This window comes from Oreochromis aureus, linkage group 11, assembly GCF_013358895.1.
Source record: "Oreochromis aureus strain Israel breed Guangdong linkage group 11, ZZ_aureus, whole genome shotgun sequence".
In the NCBI taxonomy this organism is placed as follows: Eukaryota; Metazoa; Chordata; class Actinopteri; order Cichliformes; family Cichlidae; genus Oreochromis; species Oreochromis aureus.
Window position 1 is genome coordinate 7,666,449 of NC_052952.1, and position 21,263 is coordinate 7,687,711.

General features: G+C 39.8%; 1 protein-coding gene across 4 annotated transcripts in view; it reads right to left on the minus strand.

Moving 5' to 3' along the window:
- The window catches only part of LOC116329849 (focal adhesion kinase 1), a 65,323-nt gene that overhangs the window by 42,791 nt on the left and 1,269 nt on the right, over nucleotides 1-21,263 (minus strand). For 2 of the 4 annotated variants that reach the window (XM_039619803.1, XM_039619799.1), the window contains exons 1-4: nucleotides 12,504-12,546; nucleotides 11,866-11,892; nucleotides 2,303-2,583; nucleotides 2,038-2,204 (exon numbers count right to left, since the gene is read on the minus strand). In XM_039619803.1, coding sequence (XP_039475737.1) covers nucleotides 2,038-2,204; nucleotides 2,303-2,583; nucleotides 11,866-11,892; nucleotides 12,504-12,531 — 503 coding nt within the window. In that variant the 5' untranslated portion in view covers nucleotides 12,532-12,546. Of the gene's footprint in view, nucleotides 1-2,037; nucleotides 2,205-2,302; nucleotides 2,584-11,865; nucleotides 11,893-12,503; nucleotides 12,547-20,561; nucleotides 20,670-21,263 lie in introns of those variants that run through there. The other 2 variants (XM_039619800.1, XM_031751995.2) reach the window with 2 other exon arrangements.

Below are 21,263 nucleotides of genomic sequence, written 5' to 3' on the forward strand. Positions count from 1 at the left end.
GGAGAGGTTAAAGTATATGTCAGAGACAAAGCAGCACTGATGCATCTGGTAGCTTGCTTGCTTTTCTCAGTCTCCGTCACTTCAACAGGATGGCTGTTTGCCAACATGTGCTTAAAACTGAGTCTCAAATTTGAAATATGTAGCCTTCTGTACTCACTACATTATGTCTCGTGGACTCGTAAGACCATAAAGAATAATGAGCTTCCTGCAGTTACACTTGCCAATAGCTATGTCACAGAAGCACCCAGATGGGCCATCATTGTTTATAGTGATATATTATCTAATGAGTGACATATTGCAGTGACTACAGGGGAGAGAAGTGGGTCAGGAGAGTAATGAGCTCCAAACTGCTCTGATGTTACAGGACTGTGGTTAGGTAGCAAGAAAATCAAAACTGAGGACTGAATGAATAAAACATGATTGTTCTATAACAAAAAGGGAATGACAGAGGAGATAAAATGGTGTGTTTAATAGAAAAGAGGGGAACGCTGTAAAGGATGAGAGTGAACAGTGACTGAATGTAAGAGAGAGAATGAGATAAATCGCACAGGGAGTGAGAAAGGAGTGAGATAGTCAGTTCATCCCCTGGGCCACTGCTGCTGTTCTAACAATAGCTCGGCAGCAGAAACTCCTGTGGGCTTGCAGCTCTGCCGCCCTCCAAGGCAGAACTGCAACAACTGGCGGAGCTCCTCTGCTGTATGTCAGCAGTGTGAACAACTCGTTCTTGTTGAATTCATTTAAATTTAATGAGTGGGTGTAACACATCACAGCAGGACAAAGGACTGAATCTTAAGGAGAGTTAGTAACAATATCAACATCGTCCACCCAGCACCAGCACAGTTTGAATCCAGGCTATAATTGGACAGAGATGCCCTCAAATAAGCAGCAACACAGAGAACAAAATGTTAGGCAGCTGCATCAAATAAATGAGAAGAATAAGACTTTATTAATCTTAATGTAATACTAGGAAACCAAGAGTGCCAAAAACATATCCTCACTGCATGCAATGAATTCACCTTTAACAGCCCAATTTAAGTTAAGTTTTTCCTTTTTTTACTGCTTGTATAAGTAGTTTAAATAGCGATTTTAAGGTGCAGTACTTAGTTTACTGAAACCATTAAGTGTTTTAATGGAGCCCATGTATTTGCAGCAGTCAGTTGCAGCTGTTTATTGCAATAACTCCTGTCAGAGACAAGGTGGTGTCATTTTACTTTGGTTTCTGACATTATCACAACATTGAAGAAGGAAGGTAGCTACTTATTAAACCTATGCATATTTATAGACAAGCTTTTTAAACAACAGAGACCCTTTCAACCACAAGTGAGTACTGGTGCTACTTTAGGTATCCATTGATCAATCTATCCTCATGCAAGACTGACATTACTGGCCAGTACTGGTCAATCACAGGTATATTGGAGTCACTGTAGAGGCTGTACAATATGGATAGATAAATACTAAACATTATGCAGAAAAAATATGCTTGGGTTAACTTAGAAATGTGTCATCACACTGCTCTGAGCAGAACTGCTGAATAGAAACTGGAACGGATTCAAGCAGTTATGTTGTTAACAACCTTGGCATATCTTAGGACAGTGTGCAGTTTGCCCTTAAAAAAATTTGAGGAAACTGGAAAAGTGAATGCCAAAAGAAGCAAATGAACAATATCTGAAAGCATTTCCTTAAGAAACTAAAGACTTGACACATCTCAACTGAAAATCAGCGGCAATTATCATATGAAGTGATGAATCCAAGTTTGTTGTCAGTATGTACAGATGAGATCAGGAGAGAGGTATAACAGTGACTGTTTACAGCCAATCAGTGAAACATGTTTAAAGCTCTGTCATGGTTTGAAGCTCCATTTCAACCCGTGGTGTTCATGGAAATATGATTGAAGAAAAGTACTGTTAGATATTGATCCACCATGCAGCACCATCTGAGCACCATCCTCAGTGGGTGAGCAGGTGACCATATGCTATATGGAATAGTAGAAATGAGCAGTGGGCGCTAAGCACAAAACACAGAATCTTATAGTTTTACCTCCACTCTTCTTGCGGGTGCTGTTTTTCATATTTCTCCCTCACATGAGACACACCCAAATCAGGGTGTAACCAGTGGAGAGCGTCCGAGCGCAAGTGGGTCAGACGGAGACCTAAAGAGGCAACACAGCGCAGTTTGTGGATCTCTGCTATCTTCTGGATTACACCCTGTGGAAACAAATGGTTGGATGAAGAAAAAGAAAAGCGAAAATCAGGGAAATAACAACAATACCGAACTACGCAGGTAAGAAACGTGTGCACGTTACCCTGACGTCTGTAGCATCTCCGTGCCTGATATTGCTAGCCCATGTACATGGTTCGCTGTTAGTCTCAAAGTAATGGAAGATCTTAAGAACGCGGTCCATGGAGCCCGGGGGTCTCTCTAGACCTCCAGCAGAACCACTGGTGCTGGGTACACCGGGCATTCCAGACCGGGATTTAACCCCGCAACCACCCGCAGACGAGTGGTTGAGGTTGGGTTCCAAGTAGGAAGACGATGCCATGCCTGACTCGGATGCTCCTGCTAGGGCTAACTGGCCATCATATTCTGAAAAGAAGACAGCAACACAGTAAAGACCCGGTACTCGAATCAACTGGTATTCTGATTTAAAAAGAAGTCGGTTATCATATGGATGAAGAAAGCACTGCACACGTTAAATGAAAAGGCAACTTTGGAATTGGGATTCAGAGTTGGAGCTAATGAAGTCACAGTTCTTCACATAAACATTTTTACTAAAAAAATCCTAAACCAGGGGGAAATTAGGCAGCTAAAGTGGACAACTGCTAAATCAACCAGGCAGACAGCTTTTAGACTATCAGCAAGTGGCTTGGTCATTCAGTCCCACCTGCAGCGTAGCATAGATGGAGTCCATGCTAAGCTGCATAGACTCCATCTCTCTATTGTGGTGTTTCCTAAAATCTAAAAGCTGTATGAGAATAATTAAACTGTTCTGGAAAAACTGGTGCCAGCTAAAAATGGCTTTGGCTCATTTTACAGAAGCTTTTTCAAGTAGCGGTGCATCAATTTGAGTTTCAATATTTCAGCATTGACAGCTCATCCTACATGATCATGATCCTGACAGTAACCATAATTTTTCCTTAAGTCCCATACCTCACAAAGTGGAAAGTGACAAACATTAAAACAAAAAAGATGTTTACCTCCTGTGATCAAGGATTTTAATTATAGATTTATCCAAAGAAAACAAGTGTCTCAATAGCTGCCCTGACACCAATATATAAATCACAGAATATCATAAGTACAATGCAGATTTCGCGTTTCCAAATTCAAAATGACAATATGAGCACAATAATAAACTTTACTATCAAAAGGAGGCAGACACAGTAATAAACCAGGCTACAATAAAAATGCTGGCTTGTCTAATAAACAAATGTAAACAAGTTATTGTCTCTCACTCTTCTTTCACCCAAGATCTGTTTTTATAAGTTGCTGATTTGTTTCTGGTTCGACAGTATTTTTGTGCATGACACCCCCACCCCCCGATGCTTCCTGTGTCACACTCTCACTTCCTGGACATCCCCGCAGGCTTTTGTTGAGTCATCACCACTGCAAGGACTGGTTTTTGCTGACTGTGATTTCTGGCTATCATGTGGCAACAAATTAGGCACAAGTGGTGCGAATCAAAATTACTTCACGGCTCATTTCCAGTATTTAAAGTGTAATCTTTGACAAAATGTGAAAGTGATCTGTATCATTAACATCTACCAGATGCTGGATCACAGGCAGATTATTTCCTATCGATAAGAACCGAAGCAGAGACAGACTTATGGAGACTGAATGGTGGAGATACAAGTTGTTTCAGCACTTTTAACCCATTTGACCTGCAGCTGGATAGAAACATTTATTCTTCCCTCACTGTGAATCCAGGGTTTAGCCACAGCTAAAGAAAATTGGCTTTTTGCGTTAAAATTTGTGGGTTTTTTAAATCATTTTTCAATGATAGGGGGTTGATTTGCTCAATGATAACCTCTGTTCGCTCAGAAGATTGCTGTATTTTCTTTTGCACACATTTTTTCCATATTGGTGGTATTAAAATCACAACCTTTCCATGACCAAAGAAGTCCCAAAACTGATATGCTACCTAGATTACATCATGCTGTACGAGGTTATATTCTGAATAGGTAAAATGCTCATGGTGTACTTGTAATGCATATAGGTCAGTGTAAAAATGGTCAACCAACAAATCCTCAAGGCACGAATAAAGTAGATTAGTAGATCAGATTATAAATGCCCCTCTTACTGTCATCATCCAATTATAATTTTACTTCTGGTATTAGGATTATTACGGGGCCTGTCACAATCCCCAATAATCCCATTAATAATACCACCTTCTTTTCATAACTGCTGAATTTATTTGATGAAATCCAGATAGATAAGTTAAAGGTAAAACATTTCATTGCACATAATAAATATATTAGTGAGGTTTTGCAGCAAAGAACCTTTATAATCCCTCCACTGTTACTCTGACAGCAGCTGAAATTTGAAGTTTCATAAGGAGATATATGCAAATCAGCTCTGCTTGATGCTTCAAAATTCCAGGCTTTCTGAACCATTCCTTGTAAAGTATCAACCCTGCATTTTAAAGTACAGGTATGACAAACCATTTGCTGACATTGCTCATGAAATGCTTTTGGCATATGCATCTTCTCAGTTTAGTTTACTGTGCATGTTCACTGACTGAAATTACGTTAGAATGGTTTGCTGGGGTTTTTTCTTTCCCCTTTGGTTGGATATTGTGTAACTGGGTGAGCAAAGCAATGTCTTTTGTATTTTTAGTGGTGATAAATATACACTAAAAACTCTCTTAGTGCAAACCCCTGTACAGACTGTTAGCCCAGAAAGAGTTGCAGATGCAGCTGCCCAGCATATCTTCAGTTGTTTTAACAGCACTAGCTCCAGCTTTCGTGCCTTGTCTCAGAGGGACATGTTAAAAAATGTATTGGGGGCATTATTTTGACTGCAACTTATTTTTACATGTAAGCAACTGCAGCATTTTAGCTGCAGAATCACAAACCAAAGTCTGCCGTCTGCTGCTTTCACTCGGTCAGTCGGTAATCAGATTAGATATTAAGTGTTGGAGCATCGTAACACACATAAAACACAGGAGCAAAATCACCTACATGCACCAATACCCTAAATACTACATACAGCTTTGCTAAATCCTGTTAGAGAAGTAAGCATACCTTCATTTCAGTGCACACGTACAGCCACTTTATGATCCTCATACTCTTACATCACATGTAACTAGGAAATTTAGTATGAGAAGACATGTATATAATGCACGATAGGTTGGAAAAAAAAAATACTATAATGTATCGTTACAATAATTATATTAACACACACACACACATATATATACATACACACTCACTCAGTGACAATTAGGGCACTTCATTACACGTATGGCTCTAAATGCAAATTAATAACCGTTTTAAAATAGGTGCCCTACACAACATAAGGTAAATGACATCATCTCTCATTTCCACCAATCTCTGCTCAGTGCAATTGCACTAAATTCCCACATGCAAGCCCTCCCACACACACAAGCGTGAAGACATGAATCAAATCAACTAGGCCAAGTAGACAGCCAGGAGGGGTGCGGGCAGCTTCCAGACCCACCGCCCGCGCTCTCAGTGGGGCTCCACTGACTGACAGTAAGCCTGTTGAACCACAGAAGGCTGGAGTTGAGCTCAGTCCCACAGCAGCAGCAGCTGGAGGACTGTTTATCTCCTTTTCTAACGGGTATCTGGGTTACTAGGGTTAGAACAACCCTGGGGAAGCAGAGGCTTGCCATCGCCATCTCTCTACCATCGCCTTTCTCTTTTCCTCCTCCTCAGTTGTTCACATCTCTCACATCAAGCCTATCTTTCTGAAGTTTTTAAATTTTTTTCCATTTACTTCCACTTCTCATGTATCAAAACTCCCAAAAGCTTCTTTCCCCATGCTTTCACTCTTCATCTACTCTTTTCTTCTCACCCTCTTAAACACATCCCTTCTCCCTTCTCTCATACTTACAGACCTTTTAGCCACTGCCTTCACAAGTCCATTTGATCCTCCTGTCCTATTGAACCACCTCTCCTCCTTCCTCCCTCTCATCTTTCTCTCATCTTCAATTTCCTCTGCTTCCCCCCCTCCCTCCACGTATTTCTCTCGCTTTTACTTCCAAGGATACGCATAATCTATATTAGACTGAGGAGCAGACGTGTGAAGGCTAAACATTAGTTGCAAATATTTCAATAGTTTAATACTGACAAAAAACAACCATATATACTACTTGAAGACTCAAAGCACTTTATACAACATGTCTCATTCACATAAGCACTTTTTAAAAATCTGTTTCTATCTAACACTCACACTCCAATCAGTGCATCAGGAGCAACTTGTTGTGTCTTGCAAGTACAAATACAGCAACCCAGGTTTGACTCAAGTGCTGTAAACATGGACTGACATACACTCTCATTAGAGAGCGTCGGCAACTAACTAAGTTAAGTTCAGCCATTGTCGAAACTGGACCTGATGTGTAACAAATTCTGACAGCAAACAGAAACAGTATAGATCATTTTGTCTGTAGCACACTATGAAAACACCCAAAGCTCAGTGTGATGAAAAGTACAATTCAGCTTGTTCAGGATACCTATATCCACTGGCAAACACAATCATTTACCATATATGCACCTAATGAAAGAACAGTGCACTGCATTCAAGAATAGTCGATACTGCATCATCAATTATTATGGATTTAATATTATATTATATTCATAAAGAGTGAGAATTAAGTGAAATAAACAGCAGAAAGTACTAACTAGACAAATGCATGCTATACATCTTCAGGGCGGTGTTGCAGGTTTTCTCACTGGGTGCTTCTTAGTACCATGATTACTTGGTACCAGGCCTCTGGAGGTGACATGTTGAAGGTAATTATCCATTTAAATCAGCTGTGATGGATCAAGGACACATCTAAAACCTGCAGGGACACCGCCCTCCTTGGTCCAGTGCATAAATGCAGAGGGATGCAGCCGCTGCTCTCCATTTGTACTGTAGGGGGAGCAATTCCAGGTGTGGCCACGGGGCCCAGACAAAACTACTGGGCCCTAAAAACAGCATAGAGCCTATGACTAGGGGCAGTTCCTCATTTGGCTTTATGCAACAATAAAAAAGATTCCAGGTAGATAAATCTGAAGACACCTGTTTCAAAAAAAAAAATCAACAAGATGCGAAAAACAGTGGGAATTTGTTGTGTTGGTGACTGGAGTCTTTTTGGTAAAAAGCTTATTGATTGTAAAAAAAAAAATAATCCCAGAATTGAAAGAAATGCCAGTAAAGGAAATAAACTAATAGGAGGAAATAAAGAGTGTCAAATATCTTTTGTACTGAGGACACATCAAACAGAGAAAACACTGGCTGGCTTGCTGTCTATGCTGTAGCAGTCACTACATTAGACAATGCTGCGCTACAAGTGCAGCTGATAGAGAAGATCCAATAGCTTTTAAATAATACTGACACAGAGGTCCATCAGGGCTTCTTCTGCATAATAATCTAATTTATAAATATTTAATGTCTAATATTTGGTGAGAAAATCCAAGCTCCAATCACAAGACTGCAACTCATTTCTCCACAGCTTTTTGAAACATTACTCCACTTCAGGAGTGATCAACTTGGATTCCTGGTCTTAGTAATCAGCCGGTCTGACTCTTGCCATGTCCTTTCACCCAGAAAATTTTGCAACGTAATATGTAACGATCCTCTGTCAGGAAGCTCTTTCACCCCAAGGAGATTGAGCCTCTGAGCGTAGAGATAATTCAGTAATTTGCTCAAGGACACTTCAGTGGAAGCTTCCAGAAAAAGATACTCATGACTGATGATTTCCTTCCCTGTTAGGCCATCCTGCAGGCCAATAAATCCCCATAAAATATCAAATTCAGGTCATCGGTAGGAAGTTAGTGATCCAATATATCAATCCTTGATAATATACTCAAAGGTTTCTTTCCTGCAGCCATAAATCTTCAGCCACCGGGGTTTGGCATTACACGTCAAATTTCCAGGATACAAAATAAAAGTGACAGCCCTCACTGGATATGTAGGACTCCATAAAATCAGATCAAACGATCATTTTCCAAAGGAAGGTAGTAGTTCTGTTCTGTAAATCCACAATGCTGTCCAGAGGGGATGGCAAAGCAGATCACAGCAAGGAGACCATCAGTGAAAAAAGACACAAAAATGTAGGGCACAGAAAATGAGCCTAGTGAGGGAGAGGAAAATAAGAGTGACTGAAGCAAGGGGGATAAAGAAAGAGCAAAGACATAAAGCTGAAATAAATAAAAATTAGAAAAATGAGATACAGTTAGAATTAAAGATGAGTGGAAAAGAACATTTTGAGATGGGGGAAAAAAGAGAAGAAATAAAGCGAGCGGAATGATGAAAGAGAAGCAGAGAAACCTCAGGGAGCAGCTGAGCCTCACGTCCTCCAAAGCTTTCCCACAATGCTCAGAGCCAGCAGGAGTTAACCAGGTCAGAGCAGGTATCTGACGCTAGAGCGGGACATAAGTGAAAGAAAAAAGAAAAGAAGAGCATGATGGAAGCAGGACTACAAAAAGGAAAAAATATTTAGCAAGAGCAGGTTTGATGCTGTAAATCCATTTCGACGTCAGGCAGCGGCGTGTTGCTTAGTCTTTCTTCTGTGGCGGCGGAAGAGAAGCGAGAGCAGCTACAACATAACTTCCAACCTCTCTCTCACACACAGATACACCCAAACACACGCACGCGCGCACACAGACTGCTCATCCAGCCAAATCTTTATGAGTGAACCGAAAAGCGTGAAGATCAGACTGAGTATAAGCCAAAAAGGGTGTATTAGAGTTCCCATATGTGTGTGTGTGAGAGAGAGAGAGCGAAATGCATAGGAAATATGAAATCAAAGTGACTGCATGTATTGTCAGCAAAAAGTGAGAGTGCGCGTCTGTGAGCCAAGTGTTTCTCCTCTGCTGTGTTTTAGGTTTAAGCTGCTGCGACCACGCTGCGAAAAAGCTGCTCGGATTGCTAACAGGCACAACCATGGAGGGGAGGGGGATGTTGGTGTGTTTGCAGAGGTGTGCGTGTGTGTAAGGTGGGGGGGGAGGGGGCACAAGGAAGAGAAGCAGGAAGAAAGATAGATATAAACATTGTAAATGAGACTTGATGCAGTGGAAAGTAGGTGAGCTGATTGGACAGAATGCTAAAAAGGACCCGGTGACTTTAATAAACAGGAATTCATATGAACACACAAACCTGTCACACACACACACACACACACCCACGGTTTTACCAAGATTAGTGATTAGCCACTGAAAACACACATTCCACTCTCCTACCACTTACGACACTTGTTTGTCTACATTTCTCTACACCATCCCTCCCCCTTTGACTCTGCAGCCCTCAGTAGGTCTATACTGCCCTCTGTCCACGCTCTCCTCCTCTCCACACATATTTCACCTGCTCCTGCAGCCTGCAAGCTTCACTGGCAGCAGAGCACTCCAACATTCAATCCCTCTAATGTGACAGCGCACAAGATGTTGTGAACGCTTTACAGCTAAGCTTCTAGTGGCTAAGCGCTGCAAGCAATTACTCACAGAGTATGCCCAGCCACACAGGAAACGTGTTTAAATGCTAGGATGTCTACTTTAGTTTTTTTTATTCAATAAAAAAAGTAACTAAATAGAATAGCACAAAATGTTTTGTTAGTTAATTCTGCAAATCTATCAAAAAATGTAACTTTTTGTGTTTAATATTCAGAAAAACAATTATTTCACAAACTTATTTTGTCTTTTTGACATACGTGTTCCCACTTTTCAGACCATCACACTTATCGCCACTTTATTAGGTATACCTGATTAAGACTCTTAATTAATGTAATGTCAACAGAGGCTACTGAAGTTCAAACTGAGCACCAGGATGGAAGCAGAAGCCCACATCGAATGCCACTCGTATTAGCTAAGAACAGGAAACTGAAGCTACAATTCACTCTCGCTTCCATTAACAGAATAATGGAAAAAAAAAATGGCCTGAACTGACGAGCCTCTATTTTTGATGCAATATTCAGACGGCTAGGTAAAAACTTGGCGTGCCCAACATGAAAGCATGGATCCATCATGCTGTGTATCAAAGGTTCAGGCTGCTGGTTGTGGTGCACAGTAATGGTTGTCGTACCAACTGACTGAGCAATGTTTAAAAACCACATCCGACCTGAGAATTGCTGCTGACCATGTCCATCCCTTTATGACCACAGTGTGCCCATCTTCTGATGGCTGCTTCCTCAGATTAAGACATCACATCACAAAGCTCAAATCATCTCAAACTGATTTCTCCATAACACAAGTTCACTGGCAACCACAGTCACCAGATTTTAATCCAGTAGAGTACCTTTGGGATGTACTGGAATGGGATATTCACATCATAGATATCTGCAGCCACTGCGTCATTATGAACCCAAATCTCAGAGGAATGTTTCCAACACCTTGTTGAATCTATGACACAAAGAATTAAGCCAATTCTGAAAGCGAAAGGGGGTCCTAGCCTGTACTAGCAAAGTGTGCGTAACTAATGCAGTGGCTGGTGAGTGCATTTGTAAAACGTCATTTAAAACAAAGGTACAAAGGCTCTGAATGCATGCTGTGCATCAAGTACAAACAGAGAGGAGAAAGTGTAATGCTGCTACTGCACAGAAATGACTTGGGATCTTTCTGTTTTATGTTATTTGCATATCACTATTTGACTGTTAAAGGACAGAAATTGTGTTCCAAAAGAGTTATAGAGGGAGTTTACCCTGTGCCATTATCGTCCACAAAGGTTACATTCTGCCAGTCTGCTCACTGGATGGTTTATTGTTGCCATTTTCCAGCAAACTGAGGAAGCTTCATGTGATTACAGGTTTGTGCTAACTTCAACTTAAGAAATGTAAATTTTGTTTTGGTCTTTCTCAGCTCCGAATATTCAGCATCCTGCTTGAAGACATACAGTAGGATCAACAGTTACCTAGCAACAGCTATGGAGAGATAATGGTGCTAAGGGCTATAAAATATCTCGTCTATACCTCTAAAATTATTCCGCTCAACTTCAAACTGCTCCGTGATGCAGTAACGCTGGCCTTGTTTAAGTTCGGGATAATATCAAATAACATCTGATTTAAAAATAAAAAGGAAAAAGCAGAACAGCAACTCTGTACAAGTGCACTAAACCAAACTATGTACAATATCCACTTTTATTCAACAAAGGTTGCAAAAGGAAAGTATAAAGCTGATATAACCATTCTTGTACTGTATACTTCACATATTAACCTGCATTGTTATACTGGCTTTAAACATTTTACATGATTTAAACAATGTTTAAAATAAAGCCTGACTGATATATTTTGGCCAAATAATGGTAAATCTTTACCATTATTGAACAGAGAAGGATGTTTGGAGTAATTTACAAATCATGTCATAGTTTTTCCAGCAGCATATGCTGCGGCATATGTAACATCACAGCTGAGCAGGGCGACAAAACTAATTTGCTCACCAGTTTGTGAAATAAAAAGCTAGAAAGTCAATAAAGAAAGGGTTCCACGATTTTACTTTTTTTGATAGAACATGAGTATGTATTTAAAAAAATATACATCTAGGAAATTTGACAATACCTTGATATTACAATTTTTTTTTTACTTTCACAAGTAAAACTCAATCTCAGAATTGATTACTAAACTCTTTAAGAAGCAGTACTTTTTTAATTCCTATCATTAGTTGACAGAAAATGGACACAATACCTTCATATATTGAAAACAATTAAAACTGTACTCACCGGCATAGTATGATATTCTGGAAATGTCTGCGAAAAGAAAGAGATAGAGAGAAAAAAGAGGTCTTACTTTGATAAATTTGTGAAAATGACTCAGTGACTTACATCCTGAATAATTCTCGCTACAGCCCTCAGCTGTATGTGGGGTACAGATTATCTAAAACTTGTCTGTGGCTAAAACAACAAAATTAGCACATTTTAAAGCCATTTTTCTCTGCATCCCATGCAGTACATGACAGAAGATAAATTTTCATGCATGGATAACTTGAAACTACTTTCACATTTCAGAGTTACTGTACACCAGAATAAAGAAAAATAAATTAAGAAATAAAGGAAGATAAAACGACAGATAACAAAGGTTTCACCAGAGAGGATGCTGATTACTCCAAAAGTCCCGATTTAACTGAATAAAATTCCCATTTTAATTCTGAACACACAAAAATGAATTTCTAATCACTGCTTTACACGTTTGTCAGCACTGAGCACACAGCAGCAGTGATGAGTGAAGAGGATTTGATGTGAGCTGCGTTCCAGACGGATGGAGCGAGGCGAGAATCATGACTTGGCAGAATATATCTGCGCTGTCATGCTATAATAGCTTCACCTCCAGCTCACATTCAAATCTCAATCTGTCCCCTGACCTCTCTGCCTGCTGCTCCTCTCTCCCATACTTTCACTCTCTAGATTCTCATACAACAATGAAACCAAACTGAGCATTATGCAGAAATGTCCAACACTCTGAAGCTAAGCTGCCATCGGTTACTAAGCAACAGACAACAGGACTGTGGTGCTAATAAGGATGCTGGGGCTTTGTCTTTACAATACATGTAGGGAAAAAAAAGGTTAGTCCTACTTCCATACAGTCTTATGTTACTGTGCATCAACTTGAAGCACATCAGGGTTCGGGTATGTACTGTGTTACATTCCCTCTAGAAAATTGTGTTGAGAAGCACATCACCAACCTGCATTTAATAAAGCTATAACCAATTAACCAGGATGAGTAATTGTTGGCTTCATTAATAATCATTTTTAAGCTGGAGGTGTGCACTGATTCAATCTTAAGGACTCACTTTAGGCTGTGTACAAGCTAAATATTTTTATTTTTACCAGTTGCACAAAGGAATTAGATGAAGTGGCCACAGATGGAAAACAGCTAAATCATTTTTAGTTGGTACAACTTCTTAGTGAACACCTGAGACAAGAGAGAATAAGTGTAAGAGACTGGTAACAGAAAAGGCATAATTTACAGTTTCATTCAAAGACAGATGCAAACACTGTCTGCTATTAGCAGAAGACAAATATGTTCATTTTCAATTGGCAACAAACAACATGTAATACTGTGATAAGAACTTAATGTAATTAGTATGAATATGGTACTGGAACATGTGTCAATATCTTTTTGTAATACGCTGTCAGACAACCTAACTGTTTTACAACAACATATTTCAAAATGAAATAAATGCAACACTAATAACACACTGTATATAGAATGTGGAAGATGTAGCCATAAGTTCATGAAGTCTCATTTTGAAGCCCTGAAGCCTTCCACTGTCACAATCGTGCAGTTTTAAAACTGGAAATTTAAGACTACACTCATACAAAGCAGGCTCACCCTGAAGCATATCCTGCCTGATTATTCTTTTTATCTCTGATAAAGACCATAATTTACCAAATAAGCATCATCTTTTATTTAATAAGACCTGAGCCTAGCAATTGCAAACATAAACTAATTAGGAAAGTGTTTACTGAGGTCAAACATCAGGGAAGCCAGAGTTGTTTTCCCACCTACTTCAATAAAGCCTGACTTGTTTTTTCACTAGAGTCACCTCCTGAGGCTTTTCAGTGCTGGCTTTACTATTTAATCTATCATTTGAATAAAATCTGTGGTATTAAAGCTAAGATCTTTAGTAAACTGCGCTTACTCACAATTCTGACATAAATAAACTGCAGTATAGCATGTACTGTACTGCTATACAGAGGAAGAAGGTGTATGCTTTGGTGGCCTCAGGAATACTTTTTGTGGATGATGTAGATCTTTTGGCTTCATCAGACATCTACCTCTGGCTCACACTGGGGTGGTTTGCAGTCGAGTGTGAAATGGCGGGAAGGACAGTTAGCACCTCTAAGTCTCGATCCACGGTTTTCAGCCAGAAAAGGTGTGGAGTTCCCTTTCCAGGTCACAGAGCTGCTCTCCCAAATGGAGAAGTTTATTGGGGTCTCTTTCACAAGTGAGAGGAGAGTGGAGTGGGAGATTGACAGATGGATCGGTGTGGATTGGCAGCGATGCAGATGCTTTACTAATCTGCCGTGGTGAAGACAGAGCTGAGCGTGAAAGTGAAGCTGTCGATTTATCGGTCGATCTATGTTCCCTGACCTCACCTACGGCCACAAGTTCTAGGTAGAGACTGAAAGAATGATATTAGGGACACAGGCGGTGAAAATGAGCTTCGGCTGAAATAACATTGGGCTCTCCCTTTAGGACAAGGTAGGGAATTTAATCATTCAGGAGGGGCCCAGTGCAGAAACGCTTCTTTTCCACATCGGGGCATCTGAACAGGGCATCACAAAGGTGTTTTCGGCATGTCCTACTAAAAGGAGTCTCTCATACAGTCCTAGGACATACTCTCGGCTGGCTTGGGAACACCTCAGTGTCCTCCTGCACTTGTCACCAGTTAAAGGGCAGAAAATAGGATGGATGGATGGATGGATGGGTAGATAAATGGATACCGTGTAATAACTTACCATGGATTCCAATAAGTTACATTTTATGGTGTGTTTTTATTACTTTTCATTGGTTCACTGATGCTCAGAGTATGCTCTACCACTTTACACACAGTAATTTCCTGTAAACACATAATCCTGTTTGTTCCTGCCAGAGTTGAGTCCAAAGCGCTGGCTACAAGTAGCATGCTGTTACAAAAAGCAGCACAACACCAATCCTGGCATTATTCTCTGCTCCCACCGAGTGTAATATTCACTACCGATAAACGCAACATGGAGGATTGTCAGCAATTTAAAGCCAGAACTGGCAGTACATTCAGCAAAGAACGCCAAAGGATTAAGGATGTATCGAAATGTTTCTTGACATTTAAAAATATACATCAAAGACTAATATCCCGAACCGCCACTGCTCTTTAAAATTTGATATATACAGCTGCACCTATTTTAAATATTTACCGTATGCATGGCAACATTAGTACAACACAGACACAAAACATCTTCATATGTAGTTCAAGAGACTTGTCTTTGTCATGAGAAATGATTAAAATCCAAATCAAACTTTTTAAATCCACAAATAATGCCCCCAGACTAGAGTCTGCTAGAGATGATACATCTGTCACTAGAACCACTGAAGACATTTTCAGTTGCATAAACACACTTCAGCGCTTCTCCTTCCTACTCTGTCATATATGCTCCCTCATGCTCTCGGCCCCTATTCTTTTGCTTTCCCACTCAGAGTAAAAAAGTTATTGCCTCTGGCTGTAAATCGCAGAGGCTACACCAGTTGACACCATGCTAAGGGCATTGCACAACTCCATTCTCATCATGAAAACAACAACAGCCTTTTGCACTGATCAGCCTGTCAGAACACAGTACAACAGAATAGCAGGGAACAGAACTGAGTGCAGCATCAGAGCAGTCACCACAGTGGCAGCTAAGGCTTTAATGAGGTAGTTGTCCCTGTACGTAGCAGCTATAAAAAATGTTTATTGTAGTATAGAGACCACAAGGAAGGGAAGTTCTCATTTACACCAGAGCAGTTTTTCACATCTGGATTTTTAATGTTAAACAGAAAAAATGAAGATTTGCTGATGTCACAAAGCTTAAGTTTTCTTCACCTGAAACACTTATGTAGTAGCCTTTATAGCCTACCCATAGAACACAGACCAACAGAAGCCAGAGAAGCTTCAGTATCGTGGTTTATATATTCACCTAATCAGCAATATATAGCTGGTTCTATCCTGGGAGGAGAAACAGATCTCTCCGTTCCTCATCAGGAAGGTCATGCAGTGTTAGAAATAAGAGGAAGAAAAAGCTGCCAAATTAATCAGCCTCTTGTGAATAAGGGAGCAGCCAAAAGTAAGTCGCTAATATGTTCACTACTACACTTTCCAGTGCAGTCACATGAACTCAATTCAGCAGAAGAATCAAAAAAATCCTTAGGACTTTATTCAATTACATTTTTACCACTATAACATTTGAGAAAAAACAAAAATAAGAACCTGAAGACATTACAACTTAAACTCAGATGGACTTTTAAAGAACTAGGTATTAGGTATATCCTGTCAGTAGTAGGTTGGATTCCTTTTATTATTTTTTCTTTAGAATTGCCTTAATTCTTCATTGCATCCAACAAGGCGCTGAAAACATTCCTCTGAGATTTTGGTCGCATTGGCACGACATCATCAGATGGAAACTGTAGATCTGTTGGCTGCACATCCACGATAGGAATGTCCCGTTCCACCACATTGCAAAGATGCTCCAGATAGGCCATTTGGGAACATTTGACAACTCTTTGTCATGTTCAAGAAACCAGTCTGAGATTATCTGAGCATTGTGACATGGTGGAAGTATCCATCAGATGATGGGCACACTGTGGTCATAAAGAGATGGACACGGTAAGCAGCGATATCTAGGTAGACTGTGGTTTTTGCTCCAAGGCTACCAAGGTGCCCAAAGTGAACCAAGAAAATATTTCCAAACAACTCACACAGTGGGTCAATGCCTGCAGGTCGATCATTCATGCATCACAGCAGAAATCAAGACTCATCAGACCAGGCAATGTTTTTATAATTATCTGCTGTCCAATTTTGGTGAACCCGTCCAACGGTAACCTCAATTCATAGCAGCTGGTGTGGTCATCTGCTGCTGAAGCTAATCTGTATCTACGTTTGATGTGTTGTGTAAAAAAACATGCCATGTTCAAAGTCACTTTTCTTCCTAATTCTGGGGCTCAATTTGAACTTCAGCAGGTCATCTTCACCATGCCTAAATGTGCTAACTTACTTACATCTGATTGGCTAATTAGTTATTTGTATTAACAAAGTTGAACAGGTGTACCTAATAAAGTGACTGGTGAGACAGGTTTATTTTTTGAAACCAGTGAATGCCTTGTGAAGTTGGATCACGTCTTCTCTCTGGCTGAACAAATTAATGGTTAAATTTCAGATCACATTATTTTCTTTATTTAAAGAGTAAATGTTTTTGACTTCATATCAAATCTGTGATTTTACGAGGCACGTATGCAGTATGCACTCTCAGATACCCACTTTATTCCCTCCTGTTCTTGCAGGTTTTCCACCGATTTAATAGATTTATAGTTTCTTTCGTTTATAAGCCATTTTATGGCTCTACCTCACTGTGCAGTACACTGCACCACAGTTAACATTCACACATTTATAAACACATTAAACCAAACCACAGGAGCACCGGGGTCTAGCAGAAACTTCTCATCTTAGAATACTTTCAGGAACTGAGAAAAAGGGATTAGCTACCCAAAACTTTTGATCCAATATATGTATTACATAAAATAGCTCCCAATGCATTTACTCTATTAAAAAAATACTGTCTAGCATTAAATAGACCTATGAGCCAAGAACCTTCACAGCCAAGGTGACCGGTCACAGATGACTATATCCAACCTAGTTTCAAAACACTTGAGGTTCATTTCATTTTCTCACACAAGCTTATAAGCGGAAACATTAGTCAGACAGAAAAAACAATCTGTAATGTCAATGGCATACCTTTTTTTATCTGTTCTATAAATATATAGCTGCTACTCATCTCACACCTTTTTATACAAGTCAGTGTGAGGTAAAGGACCTGACTTTTCACATATTATAACATAGTCTGGACTGATTCTGAACTGAACACAGATATGGATATTAACTGACTGTCATGTAATTCTTTCTAAAATGTTCAGTTTGATTTCCCATTTAGTCTTTGCCATTTCAGTCTAATACTGCACATGTTTTCAAGACATCCTGATGGCGTAGAGTCATGTGAAAGTTTTCACAGTGAAAAAAATAAATACACCCCATGATTCAGTAGTTTGTAGAACTCTTTTACATTGTTGTGTTGCCCCCTCTTCTTTACCAAGTTACTTCAGTTCATTTGAGGTTGATTGGCATTTGTTTATTTATTTGCATTTGTTTACAGCTCTAAGCTTTGCAACACCTTAATTCTTTTCTTTTTCAGCCATTGTTATAGATTTGGTGTTGTGTTAGGGATCATTGTCCTTTTGCATGACCCAGTTTCAGGCAAGCTTTAGGTGTCAGTCAGGCAACCTCACATTTGACTTCAGAATACTTTGATATACAGAGGAGCTCATGCGCCACTCAATGACTGCAAGATGTCCAGGTGCTGTGGCCGCCAAACAAGGCCAAATCATCACGCCTCCACCATCTTGTTGACAGTTGCTATGAAGTGTTTGCTCTAAAATGGTGTGTTTCTGTTTCGCCAAACATGGTGCTGTGCACTATGGCCAAACATCTACAGAAGTCTTGTAGTTTGCTCAGATGCAACTTTGCAAACCGAAGCTGTGCTGCCATGTTCTTTTTAGCAAGAAGTGGTTCTCTGCTGGCAACCCTTTCAAACAGGCCATACTTGTTCAGCAAACTGAGAACTGGCAAAAAAAGAAAGAAATGAAAAATCATAATCACAATCACTTTGTTAATATTGATAATATGATAGATAATTGATTTTGGAATGATGTAACTGTTAAACCTTTTTTGTGTGTGAAAATATCTTCACAGTGGACCTTCTTAAATTTGAAAAATATTCATGTGGATTGATCTAAACCTGCCACAGTGAGTCTGGGTTTAGATGGGGGCAAAAGCCACGGCTGCACAGGAAAGGAATGTGTTGTATTTATAACAAAACAAATGTACGACTGCAAAACAGAACGCAGAAGAAACAGGCATTTTATCTTCATTATCATTATTCTTGTTTGTATAATGTTAGGAAGGCAAAACTGTAATTGAAAAATAATTATCTAATTAATTACCTATTAATTACCTAAAGAAAAGCGCTGTCAGATACAAGCGAGAGTCAGATGCACTGTGCATACATTTCATTAGAAGAGGCTTTAAAACTATGAAAGCTAACCAGCAAAATTATGTTAGAATGAGGCCCTGAAATTGATTTGAACGTCTCACAGGCAGTCAGTGCTGACCCACATGGAATAACTTAAGCAAAACAGTGAGCTGTGGATGCAAATAAGGGCAGACTGATGGTGACACATGAGTGCTCGCGTCCAGTCATACAGTCACTGATCTTTCAAGACAGCCTCCTTCTGTATTACCTGAAAATATGGCGACAACTTCAACAAACCAACTGTAACACTGTTCTCCAAGATTTGTGGCAGAAACTAAACATCTATGAGGCTACAATTAAGCATATTGTATATCCTATGATCTCATGTTTAATCTGTCACTTTACAAACTTGGAAAGTTTATGGATAGCCGCTTCAGCTAAGGAAGCATTTCAGCAAAGGCTACTTTTTATTTGTGATTGTAAGCATTTATGTGTGTTGGAAGCGTAAAAATATGACACAAGCCATCAGGTATCTTAGCTATAGTTATTGGCGCAATAGCAGAAAACATGGCCTGGGGCACAGGATGGGTGTTGGAGCTCGAAGTGTCCTGGAATTCAATGCAGCACAATAAAGTAACCACATTTAAGGCAAGACATGAGACAACACAACTTAACTGAGATCATAAGCTGGAGTTTTACATCCTTTATAGATTCTATGGGTGTGTTTGTGTTTTATATGTAAGCTAATATTGCAGACACAAACACACTGAATTCCCTTTTTTCTATAGGCGTAGGGACAATCTGATTTTCAGTTATAAAGGCAATATAAAAAACTGTTCAGCTACTTACAGTCCTCTGACCAAGAAAAAAGGGACATTTGATAGCTGTGGGCAGTTGTTGTACAAAACAAGAAATCTGATGTTTAACTCTTTGCGGTGCAAGTATAACCAAATGTGGCTGAACAAAGAAGACTACAAGCTTGGACTCCAATATGCTTTTTAAAGCACCTTAAAAAGCTGTCTGTATGAATAAAGACTTAGATACAGTTTTAACTTGGGAAAAGCTGGTTAAGATTTAAAAAAGAAAAAGAAAAGTCAGGGTTACATGTGATCATCTCGCTAAGAGTTAAACCTACTCCTGTTTATCTTTTGGCTTTCATTGACATAGGTGCCAGTTCCTCTAAACTATGAGAGCAATGTTTAGGAACTATAATCGCAGTAGTGTTTGTTATGACCTAACGTCAAGCTGATGGGGTTTCAAAGTTGTTCCCAAGAGAAGTTTAAATACGCTTAGTGCAGACAGGACAGCGCACAGTCACGCTATGATTCATAACTTACGTCGAGTCAGCGAAATAAGAAAAAGATTTTTTAATTTAGGCTAAAAGCAACAAACAAGCAGATCTGTGCCACTTAATCTAAAAAAAATGAGAAGCAACCAACCAGGTTTAACAAATAAAACACAATGGGCCGACACCTTATCAGTCCCCTAATCTTGTTTGTTTGTGTTCCACTCTTTACCTGTCTGTGAGGTTTTTCACATGCAACTGCTTGCACAGCGGTGCACAGAACAAATTCCTTTCCAGCTTTCTGCCTGCCAGACCCTCTCTATCTGCCTCGCACAGAGAAGATTCACGAAGCCATCAGTATAACTGCACGCGTACGTACCTCCATTGGTGCAACCCAGGAAATCCCAGAACTGCATGTTGGCAGTCAGTACGCAGAGGCCCGGTCCACCGCTAAATCATGAATGTCCGTGCGTTCCTCTCCCCTCTCTCTGCACTTCCTAGTTGTACTGTATGCTGTCACTTATAGGAGAGTGAAAGCACCCGCCCACTGAATGTTTAGGACTGACACACCTGGGGGGCTGAGTTTCATTTCCAAACTGTTGCCTCCTCCTTCTTAATGCTTGATTCTCATTCTTTCCCCAACTAACTCTCCCATCATATCCCACCATTCTGCCTGTCGAATTTGTGAGACCCACCATCACTAAAGAAAGGGATAAGGGAAAAAAATCAATCCAATATCCGAATTGTTGTTTCCCCATTCATGCATCTTCATCTCAGTGGAAGTAACAAGAGAAAAGGTGAGGAGACAAGGCAGCAGACATGGAAACAAAGCCATTCCTTTCCCTTTCAAGCATCACTTCTACAAATAAAAACTCATGGACGATCACGTGTGCACAATTTTCAAATTTGTTTTTAATAAACACATTTTCAGAATAATGAAAAATGTGTTTGATATGCAGTCAAAAACAGAGAAGTGAAAAAAAACATCAACTGCTGCACTGGTCGCATGTGCACTCGAGCAAACATTAATGAGTGCTTTAATAGTATCTACACAGAAAGGCATCTGCTGGAAGGGAAGTGG